The sequence below is a fragment of the Schistocerca americana genome, chromosome 1 (assembly GCF_021461395.2).
Source record: "Schistocerca americana isolate TAMUIC-IGC-003095 chromosome 1, iqSchAmer2.1, whole genome shotgun sequence".
NCBI classification, from domain to species: domain Eukaryota; kingdom Metazoa; phylum Arthropoda; class Insecta; order Orthoptera; family Acrididae; genus Schistocerca; species Schistocerca americana.
Window position 1 is genome coordinate 755609481 of NC_060119.1, and position 25258 is coordinate 755634738.

A 25258-nucleotide genomic window follows, 5' to 3' on the forward strand; every position below is an offset into this window, starting at 1 on the left:
AGGGCTTTAGGATTCTGGGTTTTTAGGAAGGATTCCTTTAGATGGCCCATGAACAGGTTAGCATGCTGGTGCCCTTATACATTCCGCGGATTTGTTTGTAGGTAATGCCTTCAAAGGAGAAGTGCCTTCGCCACCTGTAGCCAGCTGGGTAGGCTGGACACTCTGTCCTGAGAGCTGCAAAAGGGTTAGAAATGAATGCCAGCTCAAAGCCATTTTCCTGTAGGATAGAGTGCTTCGGCTTGTTAATGTATAACTTAATTCACTCCACATTTGTGACGACATATTGTAAGATTAATCTTCATGATTCTGTTTACATAAGATGATCTGCAAATGAATGAGTAATGAATTGTATGGGAAAAGTAAGTGAAAAATTATGTTCAAAATCCGCACTTGGTGAATATGATAATAAAGTGCTTCAGTGATATTTTGTATATTACTTAATAACTTGTGTGTGGTTATTAATTTAACTGAATTTTAATTTTTATGTTCTTTCTGTACTTTCCACAGTTCATGCAACAGCATAACCATTTTGACTCGATGTTGAAAGTGTTTCGCCTGCAGCCTGATCGCTACAATAAGAGTCTTGATGAATTAGTAATGTTTCTTGCACAGGTGAGACCACTGTATGACGTGTCTTTCCTACCTTTAAAGTCTGTAACCTCTTTAGGTTAGAAACTCTTCAACAGTAATTTTCCTGTAGAACTAACTGGACCTCTCTAGCTTTTGCATGTGGCGTATTCAGTCAGTGAGAGTAACTACTGTGCTCTATATACGGTGTTATGGGTAGTGAGTAGTATGTACAGACCAGGATTCGATACGTGTACTAATGACTGCTGCTTCCTCATGTAGGAATTGTATTTTGATATATTTATATTCCTTGACTCATGATCTTGCAAGACAGATTCCAGTAAAGAATATGTTATTGAAATGAAAAAGAAATCTTCATACCCACCTTTGACTGACGGGGCAATTTCCTTACGTACAGTTGAAACTAGTCTCCTCGTGCAATCCAGGAAGGAGTGTGCATTTCTAGTTATGTATTGAAGTGGCATATTATCTTGTGTGTTGAGAAGACCTTGGAATAGATTGCCATCCAGTGTATTATCCAACTCTTGTAATCCAGACATCCTGTCATTTATGGTATGAGCTCAGAAGCTACCAAGTGTGAATATGCCCTGGGAAATCTGGAAAAAACCGGGGATTTTTTTAGAATTCCAGAAGTTTGTAATTGTTTTAGTTTTCAGTTAAATTGTTAAAATTTTGACAGGTAAGAACTGATATTCTAATATATAATTTTACTTTCACCTACTACTACAGCAGTAAAACATAAATGAGAGATTGACACCAAAATAAAGCTTTAGTTGCAATGGAAATGTGCCCTTTTCAACAACAAAACCCAGTGCATGCACAAGCATCTCCACCAGAAAAATGTATCAGACGCTTTAGGACAAAGCCTATGCAATACTTCGTAACAATAAACTGTTTTGGTGAGCATGACGTCACAACTGCCTATATTTTTAAAGGCCTCCGACTCACGAGTGACCAGTCACAGTGACAGCACCTGGGCGACCATTTGCTTCATAGTCCGCACATGTTTGGGCAAATTGCAGTGATTGATCACTGGTCACATGGAAATCCCAGGCAATCCGATGGATCACATGTAATTTGCACACACAATATGGCTGCATGGCTGGTAAGAGCAGTGTGTGGCAATGTGGCAGCAACTCTTTTCTCTATTTATTAAGCACGGTTGTGCAGTTTTGTTTTATGCTTTACCTGCATTGAGTAAGAAATTTACGAATTTATAATTATGCAAGAACAATGAACTGCTCTTAGAAGTGAAGTGGAAGCCAGAGTTGTCATTTATATCAAGAAGTAAAACCAACTATATTCTCCAGTTTTGCAGTAATTAGTATTTTGAAGCATGTGCTACGGAAGTAGAATTGACGGGAAGTTCATAGTTGTGATCCAGTGGACTCCCTGTTATGATTTTCAGTTATTTGTTAAATAATTAATGCTTTATTAAAGTTTAACTTCTAAACAGGGTGACATACATACCTACTGTAATGTTAAGGGAACATTTTAATTTAAATGTTCAGGGCTAATCTGTTGTACTGTTATACTCAGATCCCTTGTTATTTCATATGATCTATCTCCACTTCATACAGTTTATTACAAGAGTTATGGTAATCAGTAGTGCTGCTATTGACGACATCTGTATAGACACACCGAGCAAACACTTAACTCCATCCAAACAGTGTGGATCTGGACTGTCATGTGCTCAACACATTGCTATCTCGGTTGTTACTAGCTTTCGTGACCGGAGCTGCTACTACTCAATCAGATAGCTCCTCATTTGGCCTCACAAGGGCTGAGTGCATCTTGCTTGCCAACATCCCATGGCAGACCCAGACAGTGAGAAACAATGTTACCTCTGCAGAAAGGCCATTGGCTAAGTTGTAAGACCAATGAATGAAAAAGAAATTGAGGACTAATAAACATAATAAGAATTATATTGGCACACTGAGAAAATGTACACAACTCATTTGGCGACAGTGAAAAACATAATACCTATATTCTGTGAAGTAACCTACAGTTCCCAAGAAAAGCTTTTCAAAACATGTTTAATAAATTATAGTTCTCATTTATCTTACGTTTATGTGTTGCGAATATTCCTTGGGATACAAATGTCAGTTGCAACTGCTGCTAAACGTAGCAGCTCATTTTCCATTGCAAAACTTCTCGACACACAATAACAGCAGCCGTGCTCAATGGCCCTAGCTGTGGCTGGATCGTACCCATGGGAACAGCCCCTGATCAGAGTGGGTGGTATTAGGGCAGATGCTTTGCACAGAAGCATATCAAGCTCCAAAAATCTGGCCACTCTTCTATGGCCATTTCTTAGAGTGGCAATGGATTGTTGAATGCTGCTTCCTATGAATTTGTGGCCTTACTTTCCCGGCCACACACTGAGAAAAGGGTCAGAGTCGCCGGCATGGTATGAAACACTTTCCCTATTGGGTCAATCCATACCAAGTGGTCCAGCACTGGTTGCTTGACCATCTCAGAAAAAATTTATATTTGCTGGGTGAATTCCCCAATGTTTAGTAGTCACAAATATATATATTTTTTTAAATTATTGTTTATTAATTTGAAATGGTGGCCATATTTGTTCCAGGCCGCATGCATTTTTTTCATATTTGCAAGCATCTCCATTTTTTACAATTATTCAGTAGGGGATTGTCCTAAGCCTTTCAGATAAAATGCATTTAGTTCAACACACTCTGGGCTATAAATCAACATCATTATCACTTAGCTAAATGCATTCTTTAATATATTTTTAATAGTTCAAAGTTATCAGCCACAAATTAAAAAAACTCAAATTTTGAACAGTAGTTTTCCAAAGAAAGATTAATTTCTCAGCTTTAATATTTTTCTGCTATTACACTGTATAGTGTAGTTACTGTTTATAGAGTATCAATAGTAAGCAGCTTACACTTAAAAAAATACACTATTTTTTAAAAAAATTGATTTTTTTTTTTAATTTTTCCATTTTGTGGCCTGCAATTCTTTGTTGGCGGACCAGATAAAAATCTGAAAATTTCACTGTTGATAGACCTTTATGATATCAAACTTCAGTATAAATTTCAGATTTCAGATTCAATTGGAAGTTATGAAAAAAAAATTACAAACACGAGTAAAAAATAAATTTTTTAACATCTATGATGTCTAGGCTAATGGAATAAAATATATCAGTTACAGTATATAATTTAATCATATCTATGATTACTTGCTTTTTTATTGAAAATAAGCCTACTAAGTACACTATATTATTCGCTTGTTATTTGTTTTTAGTACATCGCTCATTGAACATTTGAGAAATTTGTTCACTCACTTTGGGTGTTAGTAAGTTCTCCCAGTCACAGTTGTAAATTCCATGGCAGACAGTTTCCTTAGTACATTTTTAAGTGGCCTCCAAACTCAATTCTTCTCAATTTTTTAAAAGATATCCTTGGTCCTGGAAGGTGATAAAATACAACATGTACATCTTGGTTTTGATAGTCAATATTATCAACTTCGCCAATCCACCACTGTTCATCGTAAACACAAGCCACTATGTCTGTAATTTGAAGAACCAGTTACACAAGTTTTCCACACTGATAAAGTTCACTATCAGGCGAAGTTGATGTGATCTTACAATTCAGTAAGTTGTGTGAATGGGGTACAAAACAATGAAAAGATCGAGTGCCTTTAATCTTCTGACAAGTGTTGTACCTTTCCTTCAAGACACTGACATAGACTTCTTGTATTTCCTCACATTGTACAAAAACATAGGTAATTCCTTTGATATGTTTTTAACAGAAGTCAAACACTTCTTGAGGTGTCATGATATGATTGTCATCGGTCTGCAGCAGACTTGCTTTTGTGACAGCTCGCTTTGTTGTATCCCCAACACCGTCACAAGCATTCTTCCCATGGCATGAAGCAAAAAAGTGCAATTCTACATCAAACCCAAAATCTTCTTTATGAAAGGAGATGTTTATATTTTTTTTTGTTTTTGTATTGACTTGCTGCCCCATCTGAAAAGTAAATCAGTTTTTTTTTTTTTTTTTTTTATGGAAGGGTGGTGCTGTTTAATGTAGTTTGCCAATTTTAGTTGAAAAATATGCACTGCTGTAGTGTTGTGTTCAAGGTAGTCTCTTATGACACAAAAGATGTGGCTCATTAGTTTATCTTCATCTTTATAATATAATACAAATGGATGAACTTAGACTTTTTGTTTACCCAGTGGTGCCCTTGTACTTCATCTTGAACAACAAAGGAATAATTTTCCGAAAAGTCAGCAAGAATTAAGCATTCATCGGCTGCCAAGGTCTGCTTTTTGCCTTTCAAAAATTTACTTTTAGCTTTTGGAATAAAATGATGCATTTTCAGATTTTCATGGTTAGCCACCAACACTTCAGAAAACTCTTCTCATGATTTTATCAGTGTCACCTTTTCAGTTCTGTCTTGTGTCACCCATTGTTTGTATTTTATATTGTCAGGCATGAGTTGTCTTCTTCAGATTCTTCAAACATGTCAAGTAAGGCTTGTTTTTCCCTTGGTCATACAATTGTAAATGTCAATATTGCATATCACAACTTCCAAAAGGTCTTTATAGTCAACTCTAAGATTGGTCTCATCTATCATCAACTTTACATCTGATGATACAAACAAACACAAACATTATGGGTGCCAGATGCCCCTGCAACAATACACCATCTTGGTCTCAACTTGCAAAACTTTGATCTTCCAATTTTAATGTCAGGATTTTCTTCTTTAAATCCAGTGAATAGTTCATTTAAATTACACAATATTAACCTTTTTTGTCTTTGAATTTTAAAACCATTTTCTTTCACAGAAACACAGTCTTTTTTGTCAGACATCAAACAGCTGTTATTGTCATCATCATAATACTTAATAACTTTATTGATTGTGTTTTCATCTACCAAATTAGATGCATTTTTCTTTTGTATTGGTGGTAAAATTCCCTGTTGTTTTACTAATCACCTTGTTAACTTAACAAGACGTTCTGACACAGTAAATTCATCACTAACTTTTGCTCGACTCCGAGAATTCGCCAGTAAACAGATAATCTTAATTTTATCCTCTTTGCTTGAAGTACTGCATTTAGTTTTTAGTTTTTCTATGAAATCATCATATTTGGTTGGTGAAGTTTTAGAACTTCCATCTGTTGTAGTACAAATTTTATTTTGAAATGAAACTTCCAAATTCTTTTTGACTGTAGCTGCCACTTTCTCAATTTTTGTATTCAAGGCACTTGGTCTTTTATCTTGACTTAGTTTTCTAATTTTACTACCAGGCGATATACCCAGGATTTCACAAGCTGTATCTACTTTTTTAATGGTTGCTGATAAGTCACAAAATTCTGTATCTGAGGTTTCACTATCCTTTCTCTTCTGAATTACAAATATCTTAGAATAACATGTTGGACACAATGATTTTCCTGGTATGAGATTGACAAAAGGGCTTTTATTTTTAGAGTAATGATCAGATGTTATTTCTCGCATACCTTTTGTTATAGGTTTCTCAAAATGGTCCATGCAAGATTTACCAAAAAGGTGATGAAATTTTTTTAAGTATTTCATATCATGGTACTTGCATGTTGATTTGACCTCTGGGCCGACTCGTAAGTAAAACAACTCTTTTTCTTCTTCACTGTAATCTTTGATTAAAGCAATGTCTTTAGGATACACTCCATACACACTTTTATGACATGCTTAATTAATAATAACACCAACAGAACCCTGAGATGCCATTTTTCAACTGCACACTTCAAGAACTTCTAGCTAAATAAGTGTGAGTAGACAATTGTTGGTGTAGGGGGGAAGACAACAATCAGACTTGTATAGACTTGCAGATGCAATTGTTAGCTTGCTGAAACAATTACTACAGCGTTATTTTGTCAAATAATCATTAGTTAGTGTAATGTGGTGTGTTACATTATGCAATTGGTATACTTTATTTGATTAGCCTACCAGATACCACAGATGTTAAAATACGTATTTTTGACTCATGTTTGTAATCTTTTATCCATAACTTCCAATTGAATCTCAAAGTTGAAATTTATACCGAAGTTTGATATCATAAAGGTCTATTAACTGTGAAATTTTCAGATTTTTATCTCATTTCCTAACAAAGATATTGCAGGCCACGATGATGATGATGATGATGATGATGATGATGATGATGATGTCGATGTCCCATACTCCGAGGAGTGTAGGGGACAATGCAGGAGACCTGCACCACTGTACCAGGCAAGGTGGAGGTGGTTTGCCATTGACTTCCTCTGCCTGTAATGGGGATGAATGATTATGATGATGACGATGACGACACAACAACACCCAGTCATCTTGAGGCAGGAAAAATCCCTGACCCCAATGGGAATCGAACCCGGTACCCTGTGAGAGGGAAGTGAGAACGCTGCCACAAGAGCAAGCCACAAAATCGATTTTTTTAAAAAAAAGTCCATTTTTTAAAATAGTGTATTTTTTAAGTGTAAGCTGCTCACCATTGATACTCTATAAAAAGTAACTATACTATACAGTGTAATAGCAGAAAAAAATATTAAAACTGAGAAATTAATCTTTCTTTGGAAAACTACTGTTCAAAATTTGAGTTTTTATTATTTGTGGCTGATAACTTTGAACTATTAAAAAATATTAAAGAATCCATTCAGGTAGCCCAGAGTCTGTAGCCCAGAGTCTGTCGAACTAAATGCATTTTATCTGTAAGGCTTAGGACAATCCACTACTGAATAATTGTAAAAAATATAGATGCTTGCAAATACGAAAAAACGCAAGTGGCCTGGAACAAATATGGCCACCACTTCAAAGATTTCTGAGATGGCCAAGCAACCAGTGCTGGACCACTTGGTATGGATTGTGACCCCATTACCTGATGTATAGTAGGACAGACAAAGACACATCTCATCACTACAAAGCTGGTGTTTTTTGTGGAAAATATTGAAGACAAGTTTGACAAAGTGGAGTTTCAGTAAAATGCGGTTGGGTTCCATGTTGATCAAAACTGCGTCTGCCGTCCAGTCTGCTGCTCTCCATGCCTGCGATTGTCTTCACGATGTCCCGGTGTCACTCACATGTCATCAGTCTCTGTATGTGGTCCAGCGAGTCATTTTTCATTGGGACCTCATCCTTCAAACTGATGCATAACGCTGGACAAATCTGGAGTGAAGGGACATAGATTTTGTCTGACATGTGAAGAAAGGTTGTTAGGACAATCACAGTCATACTGGTGCCTTTATTCTGGATTCCGAGGAAGATACCCTCACAGAGAAGCTCAAGTTACGTGTTGTCAGCATGACATGAAACTGTGTGACACACCACCCATGAGGTGCTTTCGGTGCTTGTGATTTGAGCACATGTCTTCCTGATGTATGGTGGACCCTCTATGTGGTGACTGTGGACACGCCCACTTAGTGAGGGGAGTACCTGTGTTCTGCCACCCGTGGTTTAAATGGTCATGACTGTCACTTGCCACACTCACCAGATTGCTGGCTTACAAGAAAGGAAAGAAGATACAAGAGTATAAGTTCTTAGATTGTCTTATATTAAACACTGAAGCTCGTCAAAACTATGCCCAGCTCCACCTTTTGTCAATAACTTCTACTTTTGCCTCTGTTACGTCCTTTCTCCTCCTCCCTCTTCCTTACCCCAGTCCCATCCCTGTCTCCTCTCCCCCTTCCCTGCAGTTCACACATCCTCCCCTCCAGGTGCCGCACCCCCTACCTGGCTGGAGAAGTGCCCACTCAACCCTCACTCAGGCATCTCTCAGGTTGTAGGCCTGCTACCATGACTCGGCTGCGGGACACACAGTGTGTGTACCCCAAGGTTGCCCGCTCTCTTTTGGTTCCAAATCTTATAGAAGCCTACTCTCCCTCAGCCTGTTCTAACCTTTTAGGTTAGAGAATTCCCTCCCTAGGCCCAACAAGACGCCTCCTGAGACGCGGCAAGGTAGGAGTAGGCAAAATGCAACAGGGAATAACAATATTAATGTGCTAATAGTAAACTGCAGGAGCATCTATAGAAAGGTCCCAGAACTGCTCTCATTAATAAACGGTCACAATGCCCACATAGTACTAGGGACAGAAAGTTGACTGAAACCAGATGTAAACAGTAATGAAATTCTAAACTCAGATTGAAATGTATACTGCAGAGACAGGCTGGACAGTGAAGGGGGAGGTGTGTTTATAGCGATAAGAAGTGCAATAGTATCGAAGGAAATTGACGGAGATCCAAAATATGAAATAATTTGGGTGAATGTCACTGTTAAAGCAGGCTCAGACATGGTAATTGGATGTCTCTATAGGCCCCCTGGCTCAGCAGCTGTTGTGGCTGAGCACCTGAAGGATAATTTGGAAAATATTTTGAGTAGATTTCCCCACTATGTTATAGTTCTGGGTGGAGATTTTAATTTGCCGGATACAGACTGGGAGACTCAAACGTTCATAACGGGTGGCAGGGTCAAAGAATCCAGTGAAATTTTTTTGAGTGCTTCATCTGAAAACTACCTTGAGCAGTTAGGCAGAGAACCGACTCGTGGCAATAACATACTAGACCTTCTGGTGACAAACAGACCTGAACTATTTGAAACAGTTAACACAGAACAGGGAATCAGCGATCATAAAGCGGTTACCGCATTGATGATTTCAGCGGTAAATAGAAATATTAAAAAAGGTAGGAAGATTTTTCTGTTTAGCAAAAGTGACAAAAAGCAGATTTCAGAGTACCTGATGGATCAACACAAAAGTTTTGTCTCAAATACAGGTAGTGTTGAGGATCAGTGGACAAAGTTCGTACAATATGCGTTAGATGAGTATGTGCCAAGCAAGATCGTAAGAGATGGAAAAGAGCCACCATGGTACAACAACCGAGTTAGAAAACTGCTGCGGAAGCAAAGGGAACTTCACAGCAAACATAAACATAGCCAAAGCCTTGCAGACAAACAAAATTTTCGCAAAGCTAAATGTAGTGTGAGGAGGGCTATGCGAGAGGCGTTCAATGAATTCGAAAGTAAAGTTCTATTTACTGACTTGGCAGAAAATCCTAAGAAATTTTGGTCGTATGTCAAAGCAGTAGGTGGATCAAAACAAAATGTCCAGACACTCTGTGACCAAAATGGTACTGAAACAGAGGATGACAGACTAAAGGCCGAAATACTAAATGTCTTTTTCCAAAGCTGTTTCACAGAGGAAGACTGCACTGTAGTTCCTTATCTAGATTGTCGTACAGTTGACAAAATGGTAGATATTGAAATAGATGACAGAGGGCTAGAGAAACAATTAAAATCGCTCAAAAGAGGAAAGGCCGCTGGACCTGATGGGATACCAGTTCGATTTTACATAGAGTATGCGAAGGAACTTGCCCCCCTTCTTGCAGCAGTGTACCGTAGGTCTCTAGAAGAGCTTAGCATTCCAAAGGATTGGAAAAGAGCACAGGTCATCCCCGTTTTCAAGAAGGGACGTCGAAAAGATGTGCAGAACTATAGACCTATATCTCTAACGTCGATCAGTTGTAGAATTTTGGAACACGTATTATGTTTGAGTATAATGACTTTTCTGGAGACTAGAAATCTACTCTGTAGGAATTAGCATGGGTTTCGAAAACCAAGCTCGCGCTATTCGTCCACGAGACTCAGAGGGCCATAGACACGGGTTCCCAGGTAGATGTCATGTTTCTTGACTTCCACAAGGCGTTTGATACAGTTCCCCACAGTCGTTTAATGAACAAAGTAAGAGCATATGGACTATCAGACCAATTGTGTGATTGGATTGAAGAGTTCCTAGAGAACAGAACGCAGCATGTCATTCTCAATGGAGAGAAGTTTTCCGAAGTAAGAGTGATTTCAGGTGTGCCGCAGGGGAGTGTCGTAGGACCATTGCTATTCACATGATACATAAATGACCTTGTGTATGACATCGGAAGTTCACTGAGGCTTTTTGCGGATGATGCTGTGGTATATCAAGAGGTTGTAACAATGGAAAATTGTACTGAAATGCAGGAGGATCTGCAGCGAATTGACGCATGGTGTAGGGAGTGGCAATTGAATCTCAATGTAGACAAGTGTAATGTACTGTGAATACATAGAAAGAAAGATCCCTTATCATTTAGCTACAATATAGCAGCTCAGCAACTGGAAGCAGTTAATTCCATAAATTATCTGGGAGTAGGCATTAGGAGTGATTTAAAATGGAATTATCATATAAAGTTGATCATTGGTAAAGCAGATGCCAGACTGAGATTCATTGGAAGAATCCTAAGGAAATGCAATCCAAAAACAAAGGAAGTAGGATACAGTACGCTTGTTCGCCCACTGCTTGAATACTGCTCAGCAGTGTGGGATCCGTACCAGATAGGGTTGATAGAAGAGAAAGAGAAGATCCACCAGAGAGCAGCGTGCTTCGTTACAGGATCATTTAGTAATTGCGAAAGCGTTACGGAGATGATAGATAAACTCCAGTGGAAGACTCTGCAGGAGAGACACTCAGTAGCTCGGTACGGGCTTTTGTTGAAGTTTCGAGAACATACCTTCACTGAGGAGCCAAGCAGTATATTCCTCCCTCCTACGTATATCTCGCGAAGAGACCATGAGGATAAAATCAGAGAGATCAGAGCCCACCCAGAGACTGGAATAGAAGGGAGAACTGATAGAGGTACTCAAAGTACCCTCAGCCACACACTGTCAGGTGGCTTGCAGAGTATGGATGTAGATGTAGATGCCCAGCCCTCCTCAACCTATGGAACAGAAGAAGAAGAAACATAACTCCCATGACAAGAAACCCCCCCCCTCCCACTGCCGCTCCCCCCCCCCCCCCCATGCCCTCGGAGGTGCAATTTCCCCCCTCACAACCTGAGTCTGACGTCTTATTTATGGATGTTATCCTGTTGTCATTGGTGACAGATGGTGACCAAAGGCTTGATTAGCTTCAGCCCATTCACCTCCCATTTGGATACCCGCTCAGTGATTATTCAGTGGAACTGTAATGGATACTACTGTCACCTCCCAGAGTTGCAATCTCTTATCGCCTTTTACTTGGTAGCTTATGTCGTTCTTCAGGAATGTCATTTTACTGATGCTTAGTCGTCGATTCTTCACGGTTTCTGTGCTTTCTATCGGAACCGGGTCAGCCCTTTGAGGTCTTCTGGTGGGGTCCGCACAGTGGTCCTTATGTGGTATTGTTATTACATGGGTCCCACTTCATACCAAATTGGAAGCCAGGTTGGCCCTTTGAGGGCTTCTGGTGGGGTCTGCACATTGGTCCTTACGGGTATTATTCTTACATGGGTTAGACTTCGTACCATATTGGGCAGTTACCGTTTGGGTCCACTTGGACTCTGCCATCTTGGTTTGCAGTCTCTTATCTTCCTCCTAAAGGGCCACCTACATCTGCTGCCCTAACTGTCCTCCTTCAGCATCTCACGCCTCCCTTCCTCCTACTTGGAGATTTTAATGCCCATCACCTTTTGTGGATAGTGCTTCTTAATGTAATCGGGGGTTCCTCATTGACCAATTTCTTGCAGACCATGACCTGTGCCTTCTTAATGATGATTTCCTTACTCATTTTAGTGCTTCATATGGCACTTTCTCTGCCATTAATATTTTGCTCTCTTCCCATTCCCTTCCTTGTTCCTTACACTGGTCACCACATGATGACCAATGTGATGGTGACCACTTTTAGTTAATTCTCTAGTTCCCTTCTTGTCTTCCGATTACCAGGTACCCTGCTGGGCTTTCCATCATGCTGACTGGCCTCTGTATACCTCTAGGTTGTGTTTCCACCATCTTTGTCAAGTTGTATTGATGAAGTTATCTGTGATCTGCCTGATATGACAATCTGCACTGCTGGCGTTTCTGTTTCCCCACTTCACAGCCCCTGTTCACTGTTGGCCAGTTCTGTGGCAGAGCGCAGCAGTATCCACCACTATCCATGATCATTGTTGCACCTTGCAACATCTTAAGTGGCATCCCTCCTCTGCCAGTCATATTATCTTTAAATGTCTTCGCACCAAAGCCTGTTACTTAATCAAACAGAGGAAATGTGTGTGTGTTGGGAACTCTTAGTCTCTTCTCTAGGTTCTTCTGTTCCTTCATCACAGGTGTGGGCTACACTCCGCACCTTCCAAGGCAGTCAGCAGCAGTCTTCCATTCTGAGCCCTGCCCTTCCAAGTAGCCTTCGTGCAGATCCATCAGTTCTTGTGAAACACGTCATGATCCATTTTACGATGACATCGGCATCAGCCTCTTATCCAGCTGCCTTCTTCTTCTGGAAACAGCTGGCTGAAGCTTCTCACTTCTGTTTTACCCCATGACAGTAGGAATCCTTCTGGCCCTCACTTCTTCTGATGATTCACTTCTGATCTGGACTCCATCCATAACCAGTTGCTTCAGCATCTCAATCTTCGACAACGACAGTATCTCCTCCAGGGGTTTAACTGTATTTGGCTCCAAAGCATCCCCTCTCAATGGAGAGCAGTATTGTGGTTCCTGTCGTTAAGCTGGCAAGGATCTGTCATCCCGTGACAATTACCGGCCCATCAGCCTGACAAATGTCCCTTGTAAGTTACTAGAATGAATGGTGCCTCATGCCCAAATGGCTTCTTGAATCTTGGGACCTTTTATCTCCTTGCCAGTGTGGCTTTCGGGAGAGGCGGTCTCCATTGATCATCTGCTTCAATTGGAAACTGCAGTTCGGCAGGCCTCTTCTCAGCACCACCATGTTGTTGCAATTTTCTTCAATCTTCGTAAGGCCTGCAACACAGTCTGGTGCCATCACATCCTCCTTGCACTCCATGAGTGGAGTTATTGACATCCTCTCCCAAATTTTATTCGTCAGTTCCTGTCCCACCGGTCATTCAGGGTCCGGGTCGGCACTGTTCTCAGCTCTCGCTGGACCCAGGAGAATGGCATTCGACAGGGCTTCATGTTGAGTGTCCACCTTTTTCTAATTGCTATTAATGGACTTGTGACCTCTGCTGAACCGTTGGTCACCCCTCCTCTATATGTGGCTGATTCCTGTTCTGAACCATTGATCACCTATGCCCTGTATGTGGATGATTTCTGTTTTGGGCTAGCGGCCACTCGGTGGCTTCTGCTGAATGAGGGCTCCAGGGTGCCATCTGGCCTGCTTCTACACGGTTTTCAATTCTCTTCCCTTAAGTCGAGGACGGTGCTTTTCTGTCACCTTACTACAGTCCCTCTTAACCAGAGCTCTACCCTGATGCCCAACATCTGACCGTAGCCTCCCACTTCTGTTTCTTGGGTCTTCTTTTTGACAACAAGCTTACTTGGTTGCCCCACATCCATCAACTGAAGGTTGACTATTTTTGTAAACTCAGTGTTCTTAGCTTCCTTGTCCACACCTCACAAGGGAAAAGCAACAGTGATCCTATCTCAACAGGATTATGCTGAGAAGATGCGGGGCCTACTTGGTGACAGCGCATACCGCAAGATTAACACCGATCCTACCAAGAGGGTCGAGAGGAAGACTCTGACGTTTCTCAAGGATTCCGGCTTCCCTGACGAGATTACCAAGAAGCTATGCCCAGGGGCTGCTGTTCCTCCTAGACTTCACGGACTGCAGAAGGAGCACAAAGAATCGATTATGTTACGTCCCATTGTCTGCAATATTGGTGCCCCAACATACCTTCTTGCCAAGCACCTCAAACAATTGCTTAGCCCTTACGTTGGGAGATGTACACATCATATCCGCAACTCCGTGGATTTTATGGGACGCATCAACAAGCTTGCGCTTAAGGAATCTGACATACTGGTGAGCTTTGACGTGGTATCTCTATTTACTAAAGTTCCGTTACAAGAATCCTTGGAACTCATCAGCCAGAAATTTGACGAAGAGACCACCAACCTTTTCAGAGATGTTCTGACATCAACTTACTTCTTATTTGACAGTGAATACTACGAACAGACAGAAGGAGTAGCCATGGGGAGTCCACTCTCGCCCGTTGTCACAAATATGTACATGGAACATTTCGAGGAAGAAGCTCTTGAATCAGCACATCTAAAACCCGCCTGTTTCTTTAGATCTGTGGATGGTACCTTCGTTATCTGGCCACATGGAAGAGAGAAACTGGCAGACTTCCTCACGCATCTCAACTCCAGACACGAGAATATTAAGTTCATCATGCAGATTGAAACAGATGGGATGCTCCCTTTCCTAGATGTTTTGATTAGAAGACGAGTTGACAGCACTTTGGGCTACAGTGTGTATAGGAAGAAACGCACACCGATTTGTACCTACATGCGGATAGCTGCCACCACCCGGCACAAAAGAATGGTGTGCTCATAACTATTGTATACAGAGCTCACACCATCTCCGACAGGAAAAGTATCCAACAAGAATTGGACCATCTGAAGACCGTGTTTCGAAGGAACAGTTACAAGGAAGGGCAAATTCGGAAGGTTCTACATTCCATACCTGCAGCACCGGTGGAAACTGAGGATGAACCTCAGGAGGAGGCAGCCTTGGCTATTATTCCGTTTTGTGGTGCCTTATCCGGAAAAATTGGACGCATTTTACGTAAAGATCAAGTGAAAACCATCTTCCGTCCTCCAAGCAAAACCAAGTGCCTTCTTGGTAGTGTCAAGGACAACCTTAGTCTACGTAATTCAGGGGTTTATTAGATACCTTGCCAATGCGGTAGTGTATACATAGGGCAGACCATTCGTACCATTGAGGACCGATGCCGAGAACGTCAATGGCACACTAGACTGCAACAGCCCAGTAAGTCGGCAATCACTGAGCATTGCTTGTCGGAACTCCACAGCATGGATTATGACCAAACCAAAGTCCTGACACTTCCAAATACTGGGACTGTGTCATCAAAGCAGCCATAGAGATCAGAGTAAGGGAGTCACAACTAAATCGTGACAGCGGTTACATCCTTAGCAAGGCGTGGGAACCCGCGATCACCCGGATTAAGAAGAAGAAGGATATTTTCTAGAGTGTACCGACTTCGGGGGAGGAGGGAAGAATAACGAGAGCGGTGCCGGCAGACCCTCATGAACGAGAAGACCTAGGACACAGTGCCCAGATGGCGGGAGAACGGACGCTGCACCTGGACCGCGCGCGGGCCACGGACTGCATTGACTCATAGGAAGTGCCTGAGGCAGGAGTGGGAGGTGGATTGTCCTATATATATACATGGCGCTGGCCCACCGCCGGTCAGTAAATCAGCACACCTGATGATGGCAACATTGTCAATTACTGAAATATTGTGTCCTATGCACACTCGTACCAGGCTGTTTACCCGAGATTTATTTCGTCAGAAATATTACTGGTGACAGCTAGTTTACCAGTTTGTCTTTAGTCAAGAGACTCCAGTCCAAGAAACTGACATATGTCAGAACAGTATGAAAAAACAAAAGAGAAATGTCAAAAGAATTTGCACTAAATAAAAAAGATAGATACCCAAAATCATCTGTCTTTGGGTTTCAAGAAGATTGTACATTGCTGTCATACTGTCCAAAGAGAAATAGGACAGTGTTGGTGCTGTCAAGCATGTATCTTGATGATGCTGTAGACCATTCAACACAAGAACGAAAGAAACATGAAAAGATTACCTTCTGTAACATGTCAGAAGTAGGAGACAATCTTTCAAATCAGCAACATCAGAAAAACAATGTGTCATGTAATACAAGAAGTTGGCCCATGTTACTGTTTTACAATATTTTGAACATTTCAGCTTTAAGTGTTTTATGCATCTGTAAATATCACTACATGTCTTCAAAACTCACTGTAAAGAGGATTGATCTTATAGAAAAAAATCAACTGAGAACTATAAAGCCTCAAATAGATCTATGTTCCTTCATTGAAAGACTTCCATGTGAAATTTGAAGACGGGGTAAGTTACTGTTAGGAGCTCACGAAATTGTAAAACAGCCAGAAAGATTAAGTGGATCATGTGGAGGGTGTTGTATGTGGAAGAGCTTGAAATAGAGCAACCCATAGATGTTGTACTGTATGCAACAAGTGGACATGTGTGGATCGTCTGAAATATGTGTAATCTGTTGTCAGGTAATATGTTCCTCATTTCAATTTTGTTTGCACTTTATTGCATGAATTACTGTTTGTATGTGCTTATTCGTTACGCCCTTGCTTTGAAATAAACATTTTCATGTTCTTTTGATAAGTATTTGCATTGTTACACATACCTCAATGTGAACATGGGAAACGGATGTGAATTTGTTATACTGAAATTTAAGGTTATTAAATTCTTGCACAAATGGTTTCAAATGTTAAAATATATTACACTGTAAACTTGTGTTAAATTTATTATAGATTTAATAAAAAATCCTAAAGCCATTTATGTACACCATTCAAAGTATCCAAGTAGGCCACTTATTTCGTTTATGTCAACTGTCATTCGTACGAGCGACCATATTGGGAATTATCGTGCAAGTAATGTTGGACTATTTTTTGAAGGTTTTTGGATAAAATATATATTTCTCTCAATTTAAATTCCAGCTACACTTTATCATTGAGACAGATTTTATTGCATTCTATTACATATTAGCAATGCACAACAAGAGAGGACACTCATTATTGATAAAGTCAGCAAGAATGTACGACTACAGAATTCAAACTCATAATAATGTTTCATTACAAGCTTTCTACATGTTCATGACATAATAACGTGCGGTGCAGTTTTTGACAACCCAATCAATATCTTGTTCTGGCACTGGCCATTGCCTAAGATGGCATAACAACCTGTGTGACTGTGTCCTCAGAAAAGAAACAGGCTGTATTGCCATGAACTCGTGCACTTACTGTGAAATGGAAATGTACAAATACTCACTATATTTTGATATATACATAATAAACTACATTAAAAAACAAACTTATATTTCAGGCAAGAAGACATTTGTGTTATAAGGAATATTCTGTAGTACTTAAATACTGGTTGGTTTTGTCTTAGGTGATTTGTTTTACTGGCACTGTTAGTTGGGTCATAGCGAACAGAGCGAATGAAGTGTGCTGTCTTCCTGTGAGTTAACACAGGCCACTTAGGATATGTGGCATGCCCATGAACTACAAGGTCTACTGTTGTTTGAGACTCAAGCTGGTGTTATTCCACTTTGTCAGATAGTGTATTTTACTTTTGTATCAGCTTATTTTGTGAAACTGCTTACAGTGCTCTATGTGAATAATGAAGATTTGAAAGCTGTGGTGATAAAGTAGTGTTAGGATTTGTAGTTATTCATATTTAAAAGATAAGAAGGAAAAATGCAAAGTAAAGTTTAAAAAAATTAGACCTCAAAGAAACTAAGCAGAATTTTTAAAATGGGTGAGTGCATCTCCATAAAAAGGCAGAAATATGACTCCCACTTGTTTCACAGAGGAACTTTTTATAGAAGCAGACTTGTTCATTGTCGGCAGTAAACAAGTTGAAATTTCAAGACAAAGATGTCCTTAAAATTAGAGCTTTTTCTTATTTATTTCCCATTTTGCTGAAATCTCTATCTAAAATATTGCATAGTCCTCTTGGAAAAGAAAATTGATTCTAGAGAAGATGGTAAACCAGAAGAAACTGCAGTTTTTGCCTCTGTGTCTTCTGCTGAAGAAAACATTCAGAGTCTGTACTACATAATGAACTGAGAACAGAGATTACCAAAATCAATTTACTGCAGAAGCAGTTCCCAGATGCTAAGTTTTAGATGATTGATCCATATCTCCTAGATCATTCTAAATTCAGTAACAAATAGAAAATTGTATTTGGGATGATGTTAAAGAAATGCCAATTGGAATACGATAAGGGACTGTTGTATAACAATAAGTATACTGTATTCTGTGTAGTGTATTCTTAAAAATTAGGTCATCCAAAGGGTCAGGCATTGTCTGATGCCTGAATCGTTACACTTCTATCAGTAATTTGGAAAAGGTATCAAGTACTGATACAATATTAATATCCAAGCTGTTGAAACAATTGGAAACTATTTTGTGAATAACAAGCTGAAAACAGACATCTAGATTTGCTGATTTTTGATGAAGTTAAGCTTTAGCGAGAACTGGAAGTTGATGGTTTCGTTAACCCTTGAGCGGGTGTGTCTATGTAGGAAGTGTGCCATTCACAAATAACATTGTCATGCATCATTTCATTTTTGTTTTACAATTGTGGGCCTGTACCTACTCCTTCATTATTGATTCAACTAACACAGTGCTAAGTTGTGCTATCATACATCCAAGTGAGCAGCAGTAACATATAATAAACAAGCTAGGTGAGAAAAAATAATTATGATCTATGCAAGACAGTGACACAGATTCTGAGTTAGTGGCACAATTTTACAATGAGACATTTGTCCATGAGATGAAATAACAATCAAATAAGCAGTTGACTGGAACCTGATGCAACTGCGCTGTTTAATACTTCTACTGCATTCATTAGTGTGGGGTAACACTTGTATGGAGCAACAGAAGATATAATGAAAGTTCATTTTATTATTGTTTAATTAAACAGTGATTTAGCCTGTCTAATGTAAGTTTATTTTATTGTTGTTTAGTTAAACTAAGATTAAACTGTGATTTTGCTCATACATTTTTACATTGGTAACATTCTTCACATGTGTACGAAATACAATGCACGACTGCTAGTGTTATAAAAAACAGCATGCTCACTTGAGGATTAATTTAGTAGAATATCTTCATGATGGTTTTAAGATTAAACTACCAAGTCATGTCCTAGTGGTTTATGTTTGTTCTTCTAATGCATGATTGGATTCAACTTATTGCTGTATATTTCAAGTCATAATGCAACTCATGGTTCATCATCTTGTAGATCTTGATTCAAGTAATTATCCAGCTAGAGCAAGCTGGAACAAGAATTATTGTTTACACTCCAGGTTGAAGTCAACCAAATAAAAAGAAATCTGGCAGCGTCTAGGAATTAGTGTGTTCTTTTATATGATTTTCATAATAGCTATACTGCTGATTCATGAGAAGTTTTGTGCTGTCACGAAGTATTAATACTTCGTGCAAGTTGGCTAAATTACAATGAATTAAAGTTCCTCATCACAGTGGAAATTATCCCATTGCTGTCTGAGAGAGATTGCAGTACTTCTTGGAATCATCCACACATATTATAGTATAAGGTCCTCCGAGTGCAGTGCTGGACTGGTGCAAGCTACTGCTACCAGGAGGCCAGTGTGAGGACTTCTTACTTCCTAAATGAATTGTGATGCAGGGTGTATGAGATGTTGAGCTGGTAAGAACATATTTTTTGGTATAGAGTTAATGATTAAATTTTGTGAAGGGAAATTCAGGAAAAGGTCACACGGAGAACGTAGCTTGTGCGATATTGGAGCTACATTTGAGCACCAGGTGGCTCTGTAGATCGCAGCTACCTGTGTGAAACCCAGGCAGATTGCTAGTATTCAGTAAGTTGTTCAGTGCCAAGCAGAGAACTTTCCTCATATCCTCAGATTTTTGCTTCAGTAATCATTTCAAAGATTGTTTTAACAACAAAGGAAATTCCTAGATGGATAATACATAAAATGAAATAAAGGCAACCACTCACTCACAGCAGACTAGTGTGTGATGCCTCGATATGATGTTCAAAAGTGAAATAATTGTGGGTCAGGATGTGGTCGACTAGGAGGATTAGGAAAGAGTTGGTAGGTTTGGTATGAGGAGGGTGTTGGGAACGGTAGTGTTCTACTGCCGCAAGGCTGTGGACGTGGGGGACATTGTGACATCACTTCCACAGTGACCAACAAAGAGTCTGCTGGTAATTGGTGGGGATCCTCAGCCACATAGTCACTATGATTCATGACCACTGTGATTGGATCTTTGTCTGCGGGAAGGATGATAAGGTCTTGATTTGTTTTCAGATTATGGACCGCTGTGTTCCATAGGAGTAATGTTGAATTCACTGGGGAGGAATTGAGGAAAGGAAGGTGTAGCGCGGTTAGAAGTGAGGAATTCCTTAAAGGTTACTAGGAAATGACTTGGTGGAGGATAACAGTTGGATGGAGGTTAGAACTCTTTTAAACAAAGTCTCCTGTGGGGTTTTGGTTGGCTGTTGTCAGTGGGGATGTGTGGCAAAGAAATGTTTCCACTGTGGAGAAGAGTAAAGGAAAAGTCCAGCATGATTGAACTTAGGTTTTGGTTTGAAGGTGAGGCCTTTAGAAAGTACTGAGACTTCTGCAAATGTCTGAGTTGCAACAGAAAGGTTGACAACAGTGTTACAGGATGGGCATTTAGGAGTTTTTGTTTCAGGGAAGGTGGAGGATGTTTTTAAAGGATGAGGAAAGCAAACAAAGTCAGCAAGGCATGGTTGGGGAACTGTGAGGGGTTATGGTGGTGGTGGTGGTGGAGAGGGGGTGTTTGGATCGAGTGGTAGGATCATTGTTGGCTAAAGCTAATCCAATGAGGGCATAGGACAGGAGTAGCTAGGACAACATCCTCAGATGATAATGGCAATGCTGTTCCAACTGTTAACGGGCAAGAGTTTTCATTGCAGAAATAACAATCAGGAAGTTGTGCTCACAGAATACAAGGATTTTGCAAAAGGAATAGAATCTGGCAAGTATAGTTTGAGCTTGGATTGTATGATTATGAAAGAACAGATTGGTGAGCATTGGGGACTGACGTAATTAGAAAAGTTGAAGGTTCTTGCAGTAAGATGGCTGACAGCCCGAGATGCAATTTTAATGGTAAGCCCATCAGGCGGGAAACCTTGCGTCAGACAAGAATTCAGTAACAGGATGTGTGATTGGAGATTTGCGTGAGGAAACAAGAAGTTTCAGTGTTGACGAGGGTAGAATGAGCAAGGAGTCACGATCAGATGGTCGAAAGACAAAAGTGTCTGAAAAAATTGTTAAAAAAGGTTGAAAATAAGAAGGTGAAAATTAATGGTTGAGATGTTACAATGGATATATATGGTAGGTACTTCATAGACAGGTATGTTTAATGTTAGAAGGAAACGCAGAAATTTTTTTAAAGAAGTATGAAGTAGTATTTGCATTAATAAACACACTGCACAACACAATATTAAAGGATCACTTTTTGAACAGGTATAATTGCCTCCCATTGGGATGTGGAAGTTTGAAATTTGGCTCAGAAGTGACTACAATCTTCCTCTGTAATGGTGCAAAAGCTTGGCATGCTGTGGCATCACCCTCAGGCTCAGCGATGCTTTAGACAGCAAGATGTTGAGAAGTGCGAAGAAAAGACCAGAGCTGTCATTCACGACTGTGAAATGTGTGGGAATGAACATCCCAGGGAAAGGGGTGATTTCCTTGATGCATTTTATGTCAACTCCAAGTCCTTCTTTGTCGATTCTGAGCAGCAGTATGTCTGGAATATTTTCTGTGGCCACCCATAAGAAAACCACTTGATTTCAATGCTGGGCATTGCGGTTTCACCTCCATCGCAGATGTGTCAAAAGATGGGGTGAAATGTATATAAGAGGGATTGTATGGAAATTTGCTGCCATTGTGTCATCATTAACCCACCTTACATCTCGCATGAACCTGTCTTGCCTGTAGAGAGCCCAATACGTGAAGTACTTAAAAATCTGTATTCAATTGTTCATTTTTCTTTAACAATAATCACAGTCGCTAAAACAGCAAAGAATACTTCATAATTACTCCTTGTTCTTTCATCATGGCTGCTGTGGCGCTAGTGGAAAACACTTGGCGGCGTCGTTCGACCGCCACGCTTACAGTCTTCTCATAACAAACTTCCAACCTGCACACAGAAACAGGTGGTGCAGTAGATACGTTTCCACTCTCCCACTTATATTTAAAATATTGTGTGTTCAAGACGGTAGAAGGACGAATGGTTCTAGAATGTATGCGGAAATTCTCGAAGCACTACATATCCCTACCTTAGCTCAAACACGCAATATTTTATACATAATCATCATGTACGTTAATATCCCATATAATACTAATTCACATTTTAACCAGTGTACATTCTATTACTTTTAATAATCGAGAACAGCCTTTTATTCAATACTTAGCTCTTCTTTTTTTATTCCACTTTGTTAATAACAGCTTGAGCATTTCACCTAATGTTGGAGACAGTTCTTTTATATCTAGGAATCGTGCGGACAACATTCTGATTTCCAATCATAAACTCCAGGTATCGTAAACACTTGATTATTTCATCCTTTATTCTAATTCTTTGTGCTAGTTTTTCTTTAGCACATACTAGTTTCATTATTCACAGTAGTTTGTAATCTGGAGGATCTCTGGGCAAATAAAAGTATTCTTTCTGACACTCATAACACATAATAATGCTAGTGGTATATAGAATCCAAACTTACCAGAATAATTCCTATAAAATGTGTGACTTCTGTCACAATACTGTCCTTTTCGCCTAGGATCAGTACCTATACCTTACATGTCGATTGACCCTACCTTCTTCCCGAAGTTAGCTTGAGATCTTCCCAGATATGCTGTTTGTATTTCTAATACTCAATAAGTGTGAGTTGCCGTTTAAAGTTCTCATCAGGCTCCTTCAGGTTAACTCAATGAACAGTTCAAACAGAAGGAAATTTGTTCCCATTGGTTCAAATGGCTCTGAGCACTATGAGACTTAACATCTGAGGTCATCAGTCCCCTAGAACTTAGAACTACTTAAACCTAACTAACCTAAGGACATCACACACATCCATGCCCGAGGCAGGATTCGAACCTGCGACCGTAACAGTCGCGCGATTTGTTCCCGTTGTGGAGAAGTACTGCTTTCAGACTGCTTTGCCAGATGCTGTGAATGAGAGCCACTCATTTACAATAACATAGTTAAGAGTCTCCATAATGGACTTGATGTCATTGCAAAAAGTCATGTCACCTTCTTTGGACAAATATTAAGGGGGGGGGGGGACAGTATGGCAGTCACAGTAAACTTTCGGTTGAAAAGAAGATTCCATCCATTAATTGACAGGCTAAAAGCTCAGACTGTTGATTTGCTTTGACAAATTTACATCATGAACAATATAGTTGGAATCCCTTTGAGATAAAAAGTGTGGTTTATTTTATCCACAGTGGTCTTCAGATGTTTGCCAGCGTGCATATCTTCTTGACTTACTGTCACATCCTTAGGAGGGACTGCTGTCATCAATACATTACCAAGTCCACGAAGAACACTAGGCCTTCCAATAAGCTGCTGCTTATTAAATTGCCCAGTAAGGTCAATGTTAATTGCTTTCAGTGACCTATTCACAGGAACATACCACCTAAGGCGACAATGATGATAACGGCAACAAGGCATTGCAGAGTTAAGTTAACAAGGAGGACCGTGCTGTTAACGTCGCTTGCCTAGCTCTGTGTTTCACTGGGTGTTGACTTGCAACGTTCACTTAGTGTTAATGTACCGCTGCAAAGCCTCATCTCCATTATTATCATCGTCGCCTTAGGTGGTATGTCCCTGTGTATAGGTTATTGAAAGCAATTAACATTGACCTTACTGGACAATTTAATAAGCAGCAGCTTATTGGAGGGCCTAGCGTTTTTCATGGACTTAAAAAGCAGTCCACATGTGATGTATCAGCAGTGCTTAGAGGCAGTACATGGTTGACCTTGGCTGTTGTATGGGGCGCTCATGCAGACTACGGTGGCCTTGAAGCTTTTCCTGGTGCAAGCATTTTGGCTTGGAAGAATTGAAGTATAGCGGAGAGTGCAGGACTGCTAGCAAAGATTCCCTATGGTACCTTGTTTCCAGACAAGCTGTTCAACATCTCAACTAGAAGAAAGAAGCTGCTTAATCCTGACGAATATTTGTTTATTCGGGCCAAAGTAGGCATGGCAATCGTAAGATTAAGATCGTAGGTGACTGTATGCCTTATAGTAGATAGTAAATCAGAATATTGCATAGTTTTCCTTGTTTTTGATTGTGAGACAAAAGTAACAGTGTATTATGTAGGTCTGTTGCTTCCCTCAGAATCATAGGAACAGCAGAGGACATTTGAAGTGATCCTTTTAAGCAGCCAGTCATGAGCATGGAAAATGATTAACAGCATATGTGGGGACCAAATTCCTGCACTGGTCACCAACATTAGTTCATAGCTCTTCTTTACAAGAGGATGGCGTTTCTGTTTTTGCTATTTCAGAGTTAACATTTCACACATATAAAAAAAAAGAACTTTGCTCTATTTCCACAAGTATGATGCATTTATTCTTCTGAATTAACAAAAACCACAAACCTTTGTGAACTTAGAACACCTAGCAGTCACTTCCAGTGGTTGATAGAACTCTCGGTTCTGAGATGCAAGCGGCAACAAACCTAATTCTTCATATTCAGGCATGACTTTTCGGCAGTGCTGGGAAACCACTTTTATTTCTGGCTGTAGATTTCTGAATTGAGATTCGTGTGATAATTTGTTATACATATTTTGGTTATTTTTCAACACTTAAATCTGCAGGATATTTAATTTAAGCCACAGAAGAATAATCAATATGCAGCATTTTCAAAGATTCTCATAAATTGAGGATAGTGTTTTACAAGAAAACTGAGTCCAATAGCCAGCAACTTATTTAATTTTTTAATTCAGGATTCAGGATTTATGTAGAACACCTTTCACGTCATCTGTAATAAAAATATTGTTGACATGTATTATCAAAAACTATCTCCAAATCTACAAATGCTATGTTCATTTCCTTGTGCAGTGGAATCTCTTTTATCCGCACTATGTCGGCACTGTAGTTCAGCCGGATCATCAGA

General features: G+C 39.9%; 1 protein-coding gene across 2 annotated transcripts in view; it reads left to right on the plus strand.

Moving 5' to 3' along the window:
• Nucleotides 1-25258, plus strand: part of LOC124611521 (protein SDA1 homolog) — a 179651-nt gene that overhangs the window by 32003 nt on the left and 122390 nt on the right. For both annotated transcript variants that reach the window (XM_047140253.1, XM_047140252.1), the window contains exon 3: nt 508-612. In XM_047140253.1, coding sequence (XP_046996209.1) covers nt 508-612 — 105 coding nt within the window. The remainder of the gene's footprint in view (nt 1-507; nt 613-25258) is intronic.